General features: G+C 32.4%; 1 protein-coding gene across 4 annotated transcripts in view; it reads left to right on the forward strand.

Moving 5' to 3' along the window:
* Window positions 1-14,761, forward strand: part of LOC110027145 (cysteine--tRNA ligase, chloroplastic/mitochondrial) — a 120,719-nt gene extending 105,958 nt beyond the window's left edge. For all 4 annotated transcript variants that reach the window (XM_020728455.1, XM_020728454.1, XM_020728453.1 and 1 more), the window contains exons 5-8: window positions 1,014-1,139; window positions 1,213-1,416; window positions 14,179-14,280; window positions 14,357-14,761. In XM_020728455.1, coding sequence (XP_020584114.1) covers window positions 1,014-1,139; window positions 1,213-1,416; window positions 14,179-14,280; window positions 14,357-14,593 — 669 coding nt within the window. In that variant the 3' untranslated portion in view covers window positions 14,594-14,761. The remainder of the gene's footprint in view (window positions 1-1,013; window positions 1,140-1,212; window positions 1,417-14,178; window positions 14,281-14,356) is intronic.
* The last annotated feature ends 1,085 nt before the right edge of the window (window positions 14,762-15,846 follow it).

Raw genomic sequence — 15,846 nt, forward strand, 5'->3', positions numbered from 1 at the left:
GTGTGTGTGTGTGTGTGTGTGTGTGCGCGCGCGCATTTGATTCAATGTGGATAAAAGAGTTTTCTAGGAGTCTGTTTTGAACCAATTGTAGGATTTGGGGAATGGTAGCCTTATCCCTATTTTATCAGTGGTTGTTTATGATTCAAACCATCAGCCTCTGGATCACTATGTGGATAAAAGCATTGTCAAACTCTTTTTCCGTTCAATTTTGAGTTTGACATTTGATTACAATAGGACGAAAAGAGTATGCTTGGAGTCTGTTTTGACCCAACTGTAGGATTTGGGGAATGGTAGCCTTATCCCTATTTTATCAGTGGTTATTTTAATGATTCAAACCATCAACCTCTGGGTCACTATGTGGAAAAAAGCATTGTCAAACTCTTTTTTCTTTCAATTTTGAGTCTTACATTTGATGGAAATATATATATATATATATATATATATATATATTGCTGGGCTACTTGTTTTCTGCATGTTTTAAATTTGTTTCACATTTTATTAGGTCTATCTGTATCTTTTTGTTGCAGTATTACTGTACTTGTATCGTATGGTAGGGTGTCTCTTTTAGGCTCTTCTCATACAATCTTTATGTATCCTTTTCTATTTCAATAAAAATATGTATATATATATATATATGTATATATATTTCTGGGCTGTTTTATTACTTCTTGGAGTCTGTTTTGGACCAACTGTAGGATTTGGGGAATGGTAGCCTTATCCCTATTTTATAAGTGGTGGTTTTAATGATTTAAACTATCAGCCTCTGGGCCACTATTTGAATAAAAGCATTGTCAAACTCCTTTTTCTTTCAATTTTGAGTTTGACATTTGATGGAATATTTTTGTCCAGTGAATATATTTCAAAGGCTGCTTTTTAGAAGTATACAAACAAATTGAATCTTCTAGGATTGCATGCTGACATAAACCATTGCTACCCTTCTGTATGACATATTTTGCTTTTGCAAGCCGTTTCACAATAGGTTAAAATTTCTAATGGCTTAAAAAACATGCCAGGTCATAGACGTGTACCATCCATTGGCTTTAAGGCTATTCTTAATTGGCACTCACTACAGATCTACAATTAGTTATTCTATTGCCCAATTGGAGATAGCATCCGATCGATTGTACTATATCTATCAGGTATAAAGCTAGGTTTTTCATCATTTCTGCAGCAAGTGCTCAATCTCTAATTGTTTTATATGTTTTTTGGCAGACCATGTGTGATTGTGACAAATTTTTGCATGAATCTAATGGGGAAAACTTGAAGGATCGTCTTCCAAAATATATTATAGATTGCTTAAACAAATTTCAATTTGATTTTGAAAAATCTTTAGCAGATGATCTACATACCCCAATTGCACTGGCTTCTTTCTCTGAACCATTGAAGATCATCAATGATCTCCTTCATACTCGTAAAGTAAGGTTTTTATTTTCTCATTACAGAATTATAACAGCTTCATGCCTGAGGTGGTTATTTAATTGTTACTCTTTCTTTATTGAAATAATAATATTCACTGGTCATTTTCTTTTATTGTGGATTTATTATAATGTTATTATTTTTATGTGGACTGTTTTCAGCCATGATATCATATAGCATTTTTGTTTGTGTGTTCATGCATTCAAGTAGATTCCTAGAAGCTCATATAATAGAGATTAGATGGTTCATGTAGATTTTGAATAGCATAGGACATTATAGAAGGCAAAGGGTTCGGAATTAGAAGAACAAGGCCAAATATATTTTATGTTTTCAATGGATGTAAAATTAATAATTATCTATTCTCTGTAGTGGAAGATCAAGCCCTGCTAAGCTGTGATATGTTTAATTCAAGATATATAAATTAGGGTACTTGGTGTATTAAATTTGGATAGTTAAAATAGTGAAACACTAGAGTACACAGTGCAATAAGATTATTGAAAAGGCTTGCAATTAAAGTTTATGAAACTCTAATCAGACAAACCGTGTTATGTTGATTCGAGTTTAAGACAACAAATAATATTTGTTAACCAGGTTCAATGTGGTAAATATGATAATGTTTACAAGGGTAGATTTGAATTTTTAAGGAAATTAAATGAGATCCTTTCAAGTATGCATGTAGTGGAACCCATCTAAGATGCAAGTCGTTTATACATTCAATAAAAGTGCATCAATAAAGCATATATATGAGATTAATTTGAAGAGATTAAGAATGGAAAATAGTTAGAGCGCAAGTAACATTGTGATTAGTTGTTCATGAAAATAAGAATAAGCATTAAAAATATTTTTTTTAAGTCTTATTTATATGATTTTTTAAGGTTATAGATTGTTAAGACAACTAACTCACATGAGGCTAACCGAAATTAAATTTTAATAAATAATCAGTATAAGTTGATCATAATAGATAATACCATACAATATATATTATACTATACAATGTGCCTTGTCAAAATTTTGAAGTTAAATCATTCTATATTAATTAATTTTTTTGTAAAATTAAAACTAACCATAGTCTTATATTATCAGATTTAATTCAAACAACTAAAATGTGACGCAGGAAGCCATATTGCATTTGTCCCGCTGAACATGAGAACAAAACTAGGATTCAATTCTGTTACCCGACGAGAACAAAACTAGAATTCAATTCTATTACAACTTCGCCAGGTCAACATCTCACCTCCAAGGGTGGTCGACCCCACTTGGAACCTTAAGTTCTTTTTCTTGAGTTAATAATTAGCGTTATTTTGCTTAGAACCTGTAAATATATTGCTTAATACCTCGTTTTGGGCTTTCAACTTGTTTTATGCTTTTTGAGACTTGTCTCTTTATTTTTTCTCTACACTTGAGTGTTGAACCTTCATTTCTTTCAGATGTGAGTATGGCTTGATCAAGAATAAGCGGTGGATTTTCCATAACTTTTGAAAACCTTTGAATTGTTGCCAATATTATCCTCCTTGGATATTTTCACCCAAGACAATTGTTGTAGCCATTTGAATTCTTCCAAAACACCATCATTAAAATTTTTTTTCCATCTATTCTCCCTCTATAACCATCCTAGTCTTTCCCTTGATCCTAACGCACCATCTAGGAACCCTATATCAATGTCATTGGAAATCAAAGCTAATTCCTAATCCTTGCCTATAACTCTTTGTAAATCTAAATTTTATGTTATTTACCTAAAATTTACAAAACCTAACCTTTCGTTCTCCATGAAAAATAGTGCATACACCCTCCACCTAAACTTAAACTTTCGGTGAACCTCAAGTCCTCAAACCTATCTTAGTCGAAACCCTACAGTGAAGAGGAAGTCATTGTGCCACCAAGGAGAAATCCTCAAAGAGATATCCAAGAGTTTATGATGAAAGATATGCAGTGAAAAATCCTCCAACTATAGTGTTGGTTCAAAGATAACATGAAGAAGTCATCCATAGCAATAACAATGATCATTCACATGGAGAAGATGAAAAAAGCTCTTTTCACCAAGAATATTTAAAAGTTGAAGAGTCGATGCCCCATCAATTTGGAATAAAATATAGGAAAAAGGGTGACTTTGGAGTGAATGTTGATTTTCTAGATTTTGATGATCATATGTATTTGGATGAATCCGCTGAATGACTCTAAACCGTGGAATAGATTTTCGAATACAAGGACATTTCACATGACAAAAATGTACAATTAGTTGTCCATCAAATTAAAAGAAAATTCTTCCTTGTAGTGGGGTAATCTAACATGCCTGTGCTAACATAGAAAAATGTTTCATTGTAGTGGGGTAATCTAAAATGTTTGTGCTAGCATGAGAAAATTAGCAAGATCATGACGTGGTCTACAGGATGAAAAACAAAAATGTAACACAAGTACCTCTTAGCATATTACCGACTTGATATTTTTTTGAGATTTGATCACTTATAATAGGATTTGTATTAGTAGAGGAGTACACTATTGAGTTTGAAAAACGCATGTCAAAAAAAAGTTGGTCAAGCTAGAGGAGAATACCATAAACCTAGTATTTTATAAAATTGAGACCTACTGATAATGTGATGCAATTACAACCCAATTGGATCTTATAGGATGTTTAGATTTTAACCCTAAAGATAGAGAAGTAGCATAGTGATATCTGATCTTAAACTCGACTCTTCAAACAGGATTTGACCATAGGTTCATGTGGCAAGAGCACACCAGTCAAAGTGCCGCGACCTACCTCTCGTGAGGAGAAGCCTGCATAGGAGAAAATAAAGATTGATTGGGTCATCACCCCCAAGACATTCTTAACTAGAAATATTTTATGTGTCATGAATATGAACACATTGCATCTAACAACCCAAATATGAGAGTGATTTCTTTTACTAGATAGGCTGCATTGGAAGTAGTAGATAGTAGAGAATCTAGAGATGAATAAAATAAAGAGTACTACCTTGGTAGATGATGATGAGACGTTTGTGATTTGATGAGTTCTTTAGACTGAGCCTAAGAGGGAGCAATTGTGATTCAATGAGTTTTCCAAAATTCTTTTGATTTATATGTTAGATATTTCTGACAAACCACTCTTCTAAGGATGATATGTTGTGGCAATCCTATGTTTAATTCCATATTTAGTAACTAATGTATCAATCTTTCTATTCCTAAAGTGGCTCCCCTCATCACTGATGATCACTCTAGGCATATTAAATCTACTAAAGATATTCTTCTTTAAAAAATTTTGAAGCACTTTGAGTATCACAATAAAGCAGGGCTACAGCCTCTATCTACTTTGAGACATAGTCCACAACTATCAAAATATATAAATTCTCTAATGAAGGTACAAATGGTTTCATAGAGGCCAAACCCCAAACATAAAAAATTTCAATCTCCAAAGTAAAATTTAGGGGCGTTTCATCTTTCTTGGAAATATTGCCTACTCTTTGACATCTATCATAAGTTTTAATATATTCATTCACATTTCTAAATAAAGTAGACTAACAAAATTTTGATTGCAAGATTTTAAAAACAATTCTATCAACTCTAAAAGATCCCCCAAATTTAGAATCATCATTTCTTAATAATTGTAAGGTTATGAGTACACCTCTCCTAATCACTTGATCCTTATATCTTCTATACAGGTATGAGTCATCCCAGAAGTAATATCTAGCATCATGAATTAATTTCTTCCATTGATAATATGTCAGACCATAGTGTATAATATCAATAACTATATAATTCACTATGTCAGCATGGCAAGGAATGCATCATTCAATAATAACAATTTTGCTTATGTTTTACTATGAAGAGAAAGATGTGCAATTTCATTTTAGATGATGTTAATTGTGCGAATGTAGTATCTACTCATGTGGTGGACAAATTGAGCCTACCCAAAAGCATTCACAGTCATATGAAAGAGAATAAGATCAATGTTGAGAAGAGGTGTCCGGTGGAGTTTTTCAATGGACACAAGTTGCGAGGGCATGTATAGTGTGATATCGTGCTTATAAATGCATGCAATATATTGCTAGGTCAACCTTAACATTATGACAAGAGCATGATTCATTATAGTCATAAGAACTACTCTTTCATTAAAGATGTGGAACATATTTTACTTCTATCATTGAAAGAATCAACACTGATGAGTATTCATGTGCTATAGTTCCATATGCCATCTTTCTATAGGCTATGACACATATGCCAGTGGGATTGACCTTGGTGATGATGAACCGTTGTGAGATAGGTGAGTCGATACCTGGAAGCACGACTTCTATCGAAGGAGTTTTTTGATGCTCTAATTAAGAGCCTACCACTTGGATTACTTTCCTTACATAAGATTTTGCATGTCATAAATCTCATTCTATGATCAATGCTCTCCGACCGACCTACTTGCTAGATGCAACTAGTAGAGCATGAAGATTTGGAAAAATAGGTTGAGGATTTAAGGACTCAAAGACTAATTTATGAGAGTATTGCTTCGTGTGTTGTGCCAGCTTTGATTATGCCTATGAAGGACGAATTGTGACATTTGCATTTGACAGTAGGGCGGTGAATAAGATCACCATTAAGTATTGATTTTTTTTTTATTAGATTAGTTGAATATAACTGTCATCTTCTCTAAAATTGACTTGCACAATGGTTATCTACAGATTGAGATGAGACCGGAGATGAGTGGAAGACTGCCTTTAAGATGCGGCATGAGTTACTTGAATGGACAGTTATGACTTTTGGTCTGTCTAATGTGCTAAGCATTTTGCGAGATCGATGAACTAGATTTTCCAAGCACTCATAAAAAAATTTGTGGTTGTATTCTTCAATGATTTATTTTTTTTGTGTATAATCGTTCAGAGAATGAGCATTTGCAATCTCTATGACAGGTTTTTGGAGTTCTTAAAATAGTGTAAAATTATCATTTTCTAACATTAAAATGTGCTTCCTAATATATTATTTTAGCAACCGACACTGAGATGACACCCGTTAAGGTCAAGGCTATCGTGAACTGGCCAAGTTCACAGTGATTCACTTATGTACATCAATTCCATAGAGTTGTTTATTTTTACTAGAAATTTATTAGAAATTTAAACTCTATAGTGATACTTTTGATAAATTACATGTTAGTTTTGATACTTTGAAGAAGCATGTTACTCAGGCTCATGTTCTAGCTCTTCCAGATTGTAATCAGGTGTTTGGGATTGAATGTGATGCATCTAATATGGGGTTTGAAGTTTTGTTGCGTAAGGGTGGATGCCATATTGCTTTCGTCAGTGGATACCCTATTACCTATGACAGTTTTATGCCATTTTGAGAGTCATCTGCCATTGGTGTTATTTCCTAGCCAATGAGCTCACCCTCTGCACTGATTATGAGGCCTTGAAACTTTAGCAAATGAAGTAAGTTGAAGGGTAGGTATGACTCATGGGTTAAATTTCTCTTTGTTTTTGTTGTGTGCTTGTGCACAAAACTGAGAGCCTGAATTTAACTGGTGTGTTGAACTTCTGCCACTTATGAATCACTACTATATAGTCGAAGACAGTTGGCTTTGAAGTTCTTAAAGATCTTTATGTTATTGTTGAGGATTCTTTAGATTTTTGGACCAATTTTCATGCCAAACAGTACTAGTAGTATTATATATTTGATAGTTATTTGTTCTTCAAAAATAGGTTATGCATTCCTAAGAGTTCACTCAAATGGTTTATTTTGTAGAGGTGTCGCAGTAGAAGAATTACATGACATTTGGCAGGGAATGTATTTTTTTTTTATGAAAGAATTTTTATTGGCCTAAATTGATATGAGATGTGGAGAGACATGTTTGAAAGCATAGGGTTCATTGTTAGATTTTTACTGTAATGATGACAAAAACAACAAGGGATGTTCTGTCACAGAATATTCTCTAGAAGGACAACTTCCTCTTTTTAATGAAAATCTCGTGTAATTACTGCAAAAAAATGGGCACGCCAAAGAAAATTTTGGAAACTTCACAAAAAAACCTCAAGATAATGGAGGAAGTAAAGACAGAAATTAAAAAAAAACGATAGATCTGCCTAGTGGAGTCAGAAGGATTCAATTCAGAAGAAATCGACAAATTAAAGAATTGTCTCAATTCCTCATAAAACTATGATGATCTTGTCCTCTTGCTCAAAATGGTATGATTTTTAATTTTTATGCTCTTTGTGCCTCTAATAGTGTTCTTCTCCTTTATGGATCCTAGATTCAGGGGCCACTGATCTTATGACGAACTTGATCAATATATTTCAAACTTACAAACCCTGTAGTAGGAAAATAAAAGTTACACATGAATCATTAAAAATTATTGCAAGATAGAGAGACATCTTTGTTTATCCCAACTTAATTCTCAATAATGTATTAGTTCTCGTAAATCTTCTTATCTATTTACAAATTTACCAAAGACAACAGTTGTAAAATTATATATTTTTTTACTTATTATTATGTTTTCTAGAATCTCATTACGGAAAAGATGATTGGGCAAGCTAGAAAAAATGAGATATACTTTCTTGATTATCGAGGTCAACTATTATACTCCTTCACCTCTCATACTACTGACAACACCTGAACCCATGATTATACATTAGGACATCTTTTAAAAATTTTTAGTGGATGTTTTCTTCATTTTTATAAATACAAATATTAAGTAATTTCATTGTGAAACTGCCAAATTGTTAAACATCAGTGTGTTGTTTTCTGAAAATAACTCGAGATCTTCTAGTTTTTTTTATTAATTCATTTTGATTTTTGAGGCTATTCTAAACTCAATAGTATTTCTGGAGCCACTGGTTTGGTTATCTTTATTTATCACCGCACTTGAATGACATGAGTATAATTAATAAAATAGAAATCAATAATAGTTCTATACTTTCTATATTCATTATGATGATAAAAAATCAATTTAACATAATCAATTTTTTTTGGATTAATAATACTCGTGATTATTTTAATCAAACATTACCATCATTCTTTCAAAAAGATGGTATTATCCATCAATCTTCCTAATTTGACGCTGACCAACAAAATGGAGCGACAATAATAAAAAATCATTACATTTTGTAGGTAATTAAGACACTTCTCGTGCACAATCAAATATCAAAATAATAATGGGGAGAAGTTGTTCTACCAGCTGCCTATTTAATCAATAAAATATTCGCCAGAATATTTAATTCCAAAAGTTCATTAAATTATATGATAAAATTCTTTCATATGAACAACTTCTCAAAAGTCGCTAAAATAAATTATGGATGCATTGTTTATGTTCATATTCATAAACAGAAAGGAAAATTTGACTCAAGTGCTCTCAAATGCAAATATTCTGTCACACAAAAAATGGTACAAATTCTTCCATCCACACTTACTTCAATGGATATCACATTTGATGAAACTCATTGTTTTTTCACTCAAGCTTATCTACAGGTGGGAATTTCTTATCTTAATAAATTGATGATATCTTTCATCTTGACATTCTTGTAATAGAAAATTCTCTAAATACAAAACTTGTGCCAATTATCCCCCTTCATGTCTATACAAAAAGGAACAATCCATAACCAAGATCTCCAACAAATCTAAGACTCGGAATTATTACTAAGTAACACTGCTTAATCCACTACCACTTATTTATATCACATCTCTCAATAAAACTCATTTTTTAAATTCTCTCTATCTCATTAAGTCTTTTCTAACTAATATTAACGCCAAAATCATATTTTCATTCCATTCCACAAACTCTATTTGAGACACTTGAAAATAAAAATTGGTAGATAGCTATGTGAGAAGAATGAATGCCTTAAAAAAAACCGTATATGGGATATCACTAAATTATCAAAAGAAAAGAAAATAGTATGATACAAATGGATTTTCTCAGTGAAATGTAATGTAGAAGAGAGCCTAAAAGGATATAAAGCAAGATTATTAACGAAAAAATATACTCAATCATATGGGATTGATCAAGAAGTAATTTTTGCTCATGTTGTATAAATGAATATAATTCACATTTCAATATCCCTAACATTCAATTATGGGTGTCATATACAACAATTTGATGTAAAAAATATTTTCTTATATGGTGATGTCAAAGAAGAGGTCTATAATAATCCACCGACAAGATTTGATAGCTCTTTTAAATAGAATTATGTTTTTTAAAACAGCTCTATAGCAGATTGCAAAGTTAAGCAGACCATACTCTTTTCATAAAGCTCTCTCTTGATTGTAAAATAGCATCACTTATTGTATAATTTGACGATGTGATTGTTACAGGAGATGATAATCAATGGAGAAATTTTCAGAAAATGACTTGCTGAAGAATTTGAAATTAAATGGTTAGGAAAAATCAAATACTTCATGAGAATAGAAATGACTCAAGCCAAACAAGGGATATTTCTCTCCCAATAGAAATATGTTATGAATCTGCTCAAAGAGACCAAGATGATATATTGTAAATTGTGTGCAACTCCAATTGAACCATGATATTTCTCTCCCAACCGAAATATGTTAATGCAGAGGTTAGGTGAAGTTGATTCAAGCATGCATGAGTAGGTAAAAGGATAAATTGCCAAACAGAATATCTATCAAAAGTGGGCTAATAAGTTTAGAGAAGTTATGATCCTTAAGGAAGGTGATATAGTCTGGATCTGGTTGAGATTTCCCTATAGGTTCATTTGAGAAGCTTATGCCTAGAGTTGATAGCCCATAAAGGGCTGCCAACTAGATTAATGACAATACATATAAGACTGATCTACCAGTCAACTGCCTTATTTTTGTCGGATTTAACTTTGTCAACCTGATGCTGTACTATGAGAATTCAATGCCTCTAGTGAAGGGGTGAAGCCCCTCCTACTTGGGAGAACAGCGTTTGTGTCCATATCACAACCATCTGAGGCAGATGCGAGAAAAAAATTGGGATTCAGTTTTGTTTCCCCACTTAATCAGTTCATCATCCCATCCTCCAAGGGTTGGTCAGCCCCACTTGTTTTATCTGCTTTACTTAGAAATTCTAAGTTAGAATCAATAATTAGGTATATTTTGCTTGAAACTTATAAATTTGTTGCTTAGGACCTAGTTTAGCACTTTTAGCTTCTTTTATATTATTTAAGACTTGTTTTTCTGGTTTTTGTTTCCACTTGGAGTGTGTACCCTCTTCTTTTCCAGATGATATGATTGTTGTTGATTGAGAGCAGGCGGTGGATTTTCCCCACTTCTGAATAACTTTGAACCCCTTCCAATACTCTCCCAAATTTGACCCCCTTCCAAATCTCCCCCCCCCCCCCCCCCGGCTGTTTTCACAAAAAATAGCTGTTTTAGCCATTCTAATCCTTCCGAAACACCTTCATTTCAGGAAATTTTCATTTATTCTCATCCTATAATCATCCTAATTTTCCCCCTTTATCCTTGCACCATCTAGGAACCCTAGATTGTTGTCAAAATGCCTAAATAATTTGTCAAATATATTTATTTAAATTTTAAACTAATCATATTGTGTGATGATCATATTTTACAAATTATTTTGTTAATTAATCTGATTATTATTTTTTAAAAAAGGTTTAATAAATAAAACTCTGAATAATTGATCATACTGTATGATCTAAGTCATATTACACAATATTTCAAAACTCTATAATTGAGAGGAATAATGAGACACTTGTAGAGAGCTTAAAAATCAGTGAGTGAAGATCTCATTTCATATTTTCTAATTTTTTTGAGAGAAACTCCTCGAGATTGATTTTAAAACCCCTAAAAGAAAATTTTTAAATGGAGTGTACACTTAATGGTGTTCTATTTCTCTAAGTTGAGAATATGACTGTATTTAGAGGTGTACTTTTGTAGTAATGCAAAACCTTTTATATAAAATTATTCATGGAGGACTTGGTGTCGTTAGTAGGTGGGCAATGGTAGCCATTTTCTTGCTTGGAGAGAGGAAGACTTGTTGGGGTGTTTCAAATTACCCGTTAAAGAATGAGGTTTCTCCTACTTGTTGTGGCAAAATTAAACTGAAAATCTCTAGTGGAGGACTTGGAACGAATGTAGGCCTTAGTCCTGAACCACAATAAATTAGTTTGTGTTTCTTTACTTTTACTTTTCAATTTTACTTTCTTACTTTATAGTGTTATGCTTATTTTGGCCACATTGTGATATGATGAGAATTGTTGTGATCTCTATAATGGCTGATTGAGACTGATTATGTAATATGTAGAATTATTAAAAAAAACTAATTAAATAAGATAAAAGAAAAATTATAATCAGTTGTTACTGCTTTGTGTTCTTTTAGCACGCAATCATTTTCTCTTTAAATCGTGAAAGAAAAATTATTTTTCTTGTGTTGCATGCTGATTTTAATTTTAAATAACTAATAACTAATTAATTAAAGGGAAATTTACATACCTAGCACACAATTCTTATGTATTTTCATATTTCACACCTCAATTTTCATTTTTACGCACACAACGCTATGCTGCTTTAAACCTGTACATGAAAAGGAGTATTTTAGTTTTAAAAGATGTTTATAGTGCTGTGTATGTAAAAATGAAAATTTAGTGTGAAATATGTAAATACATAAGAATTCTGTGTCATGTATGTAAAAGTCCCTTAATTAAAACATTTATTTTAAATGTAAACGTATGATACTAGAGTTTAAGACTAATTGATAATGAAATGGTTGAAAATTTTTTATTATTCAACAGGAAATTGAAAGTGAATAAAATTAATAAGGAAATCAATTTAATTTCTACGAAGTAGACCACACAGCGCCACTTGTCGATCAAGATCAAGAACATTAAACAATGCAATAAAAATCATATATATAAAATTGTCAAGGAATGAAATTATCAAATTAGGCTTCACTCCAGTATAAGGACATGATTTCCACCAAAATTTGGTAATTTTATTTGTACCACACTCGAAGAATCAAGCATTTAAATTGAACTCGCAAGATTTAAAACTTAAAGAGATTTTATTCAATCCCAGATGTGTTTTTTGATTAGATATATTGGATGACTATTTATTGTGTTCTCATAATGGAACATCATAAGCACCCTCTCAAGTTCAACCAAATTTCTAATTTAATTTCAATTTTCTAAATCAACCAAACGTCATTCAAACGTAACATATACACAAGACCACATGTTTCTACTTGCGCGTGAAAGTGCTCGATAGCCTAATGCAAATGCATCAGAATATAGTACTGCCCCATTTTAAAAAAATAACCCAAAGGATAAATCTAGAACTACTAATCAAAGAAGTTGAAATCCTGCAACCTAGAAGACTTGCAGGTCGAACTCTCTCTTGATATGGAAGCTCATCATCAATTTAGCTTTTTTTTTATAATTAAAGTAAATAAAGCTAAAACAAAAATAACAAGATGTAAGCAGTCCATCATAACATTCTTAATCTTCTTGTGGGAATTAACTTGAAATAAACTGAGTTTGAAATCATCTGAATCCAATAAACTAACCTAAAGTTGGGCGTTAACTTCTTTCAGCCAATAAAATATCATCATTGTCATATCATCACGTACATAAAATAATTAAAAAAACCAACTATTGAAAAGAAATTATTCACATTGACATTAGTGTCTGATATGATGCTTCTAATGATAATAAATAAAAATATTTCTATCATAAGTAATACTTGACATGAATGAAATGATAGGCTAATATTGGTGATTATATTGTAGATTATGCTTTGTTTGTTTTCCTATTTTAGAACTTCCCAAACAAATTTATAATTTTTTAAATTTTGCTTCCCGTTAAAATCAACCATCTTCTATGTATTTATACATTCATGTGGAGTAGAATATAGTTATAAAACTTCATTTAAAAATTATCCTGCTTTAGGTTGATATAGCAGCTCAATATTGCGTCGACCTTTCTGTAAATGCTTCTTCATTTCAATTCATGCGAACCATGTTTTTTCTGTTAAACACTTGATTTCCTGATATGTACTTCGGCAATTTTTTTCTGAACAAGCTTTGCAAGTAATGGAAAATATATTGAGGTATTCTCACACATTAGTTCAAATAGATGTGTTAGCGTTCGTGAACTAGCAGAAGGGTCTTGAGACTTGCACTTTGTTCTCCTTACAGCAGAATACCCCAAGCTGTCTGTCACTTAAAGATTTAGCCATTGTCTATGATTAAACATAATCTTCAAGGTATACAAATTAACATTTGAAACAGCAGAGGATAAATTTAAATTGTAAATTACCTACCCTACGATGTTTTTTCACTCTACGAAGGTGTCCATGACCTTTTCTTTGTCAAAACCTTTTATTTGGGACCTTGAGGTTCATCTTTTATTCTCTGGTGGTTTTTAAGCATTACTATTAATATTTTTCCAATGGCATCCCTTCATATGATGGCTCTTCTAATTGTTAAATTTCTATTATAGGAATTCCTCATTGTGAACGGTTGTTTTTAAATACGAATATTATATATATATATATACATATATATATATATATATATTGTTTTGTGTCAAATAGGAGCAATCTTATTCTTATCCATTTTTCTTGACACATCAGGATATTAAGGACCTATTTGTGAGGTTCTGGAACCTAGTTGTTGCAAATGAAGTTATTAAAAGCCGTAGAACTATATGCACGCATGCCCACCTGGACCAAATTCATAAGTTATTTTTCCAGATATTTCACAATATTTGTATGGATTTTGCATCTTATTTATTCTCCCACTCTTGCATTCTTTCCCAAGGCATTGCTCATTCTTCCCTTCTGCTTTCTTGATATCATGGGCAGGGAAAGAAAGAGCTTATGAGGATGGAATCTCTTATGTTACTGGGTAATGAAATGAAAAATGGGCTTCAAATTCTGGGATTGAAGCCTTCTAGCTTCTCAGAGGCAAGTACTTCTGGTTTTTACTATAGAATGATGATTTTCCCTTTTTTCTTATTCTAAAACCTCTTTCAATTCCCAGGCTCTATTTCAGCTGAGAGAGAAAGCCTTAAAGAGAGCTGGGCTCAGTGAAGAAGAAGTGTTGCAGAAAATAGAAGAGAGAAGCTCGGCGCGGAAGGCAAAACTGTATGAAAAATCTGATGTGATCAGGAAGGAGTTGGCTGCCGTTGGAATCACTCTAATGGATGGTCCTGATGAAACCAGCTGGAGGCCGGCCGTACCTCTTCATCTACAGGACCAATTGGCCTATGCTGCTTAAATCTCCACCCCCATTGAATTTTGCAGCAAAATGAAGCCATCTCTCCTTGTTATCTCTAGATTTTCATATTATATGTTAAGCATCATATAATATGAGGAATATGTGTGCATTTTTATTTTCATATTTCACATAATGGTGATGTGGCCTGTTGACATATGAAGTTTTTGGTTTTATCATTTTTATATGTTTGTATGATTGCATATTAAGACATTTAAATTATATTAGTTGATGGATGTGCATTTTTTAATTAATTTGAAAAAAAATAAAATAAAAAAAAAGAACTTGTTCATTGTTAAATCGTTGTGGTCATATCAATACAAAGTTTTATAATTAAATTGCTTTAAGTTTTCATCTAATTATATTTGAAAGTGTGAACTCTGTAGACAAAAATGAAGATTTGATTTGAAGCGTTGCTATGTGTATTGGACCCAATCTTAATTTTATAGCCAATCGATGAATGGTCACTTTATTATTGTTTATGATGACTTTGCGCAAGTGGCCCTCAATTTTGGTGGGTGGCTTGTTATCATCAGCATTTTATTTGTTTATGAATTATTATTTTTTAAATCATTGGCTACTTTGTTTGTTTGTAGATGAGGGTCACATTGGCTATTTTTGTTATGGAGAGGGAAATAGAGAGGTGGTGGCAGGGTCAACTTCAGGAGAAGTTTGAAGGTGGAACTAGTAGTCTTATTCATTGAGAGAACTTTGTAAGGACTTTTTGTGATTAGTTAATTCCTCTTTAGGCCAGAACATAGATGCAGGACAGGTTCATTAGGCTTGTGCAGGGTGATTGTTCCATTAGGCAGTATGACGTTGAGTTCACGATGTTGTCCATGTATAGACCTCAATTAATCTCTAAGGCCGAGGAAAAGTGCCACTAGTTTCTCTTTGAATTGAAGGATATCATCCAACAATCTTTAATTCCTCTTGGCATTGAGGATTATTTGGTTTTGGTGGAGATGGTGAGGAGGATAAAGATTGATTTATTGGCCGCGTAAAGACGTAGAGATTTCCTGAAGAGGAGAGGAGATGTCAGGTCTAGATTGGGACATACCACCCAGTCTATCCAGTCTGGGTAATTTAGCATGAAGAAGTTCCGACTCAGTAGCAGTTTTACTGGTAGTGACACTAGCAGCAGTAGCAGTAATAGTAACAGTATAACCACTTGTGCCAAGTGTGGAAGGGCACAAAGAGGAGTATGCTTTATTTGATATTGGAGTGTCTCATTTATTTATCTCCGAAAGGTATGT

Source organism: Phalaenopsis equestris, unplaced genomic scaffold (assembly GCF_001263595.1).
Source record: "Phalaenopsis equestris unplaced genomic scaffold, ASM126359v1 Scaffold000417, whole genome shotgun sequence".
NCBI classification, from domain to species: Eukaryota; Viridiplantae; Streptophyta; class Magnoliopsida; order Asparagales; family Orchidaceae; genus Phalaenopsis; species Phalaenopsis equestris.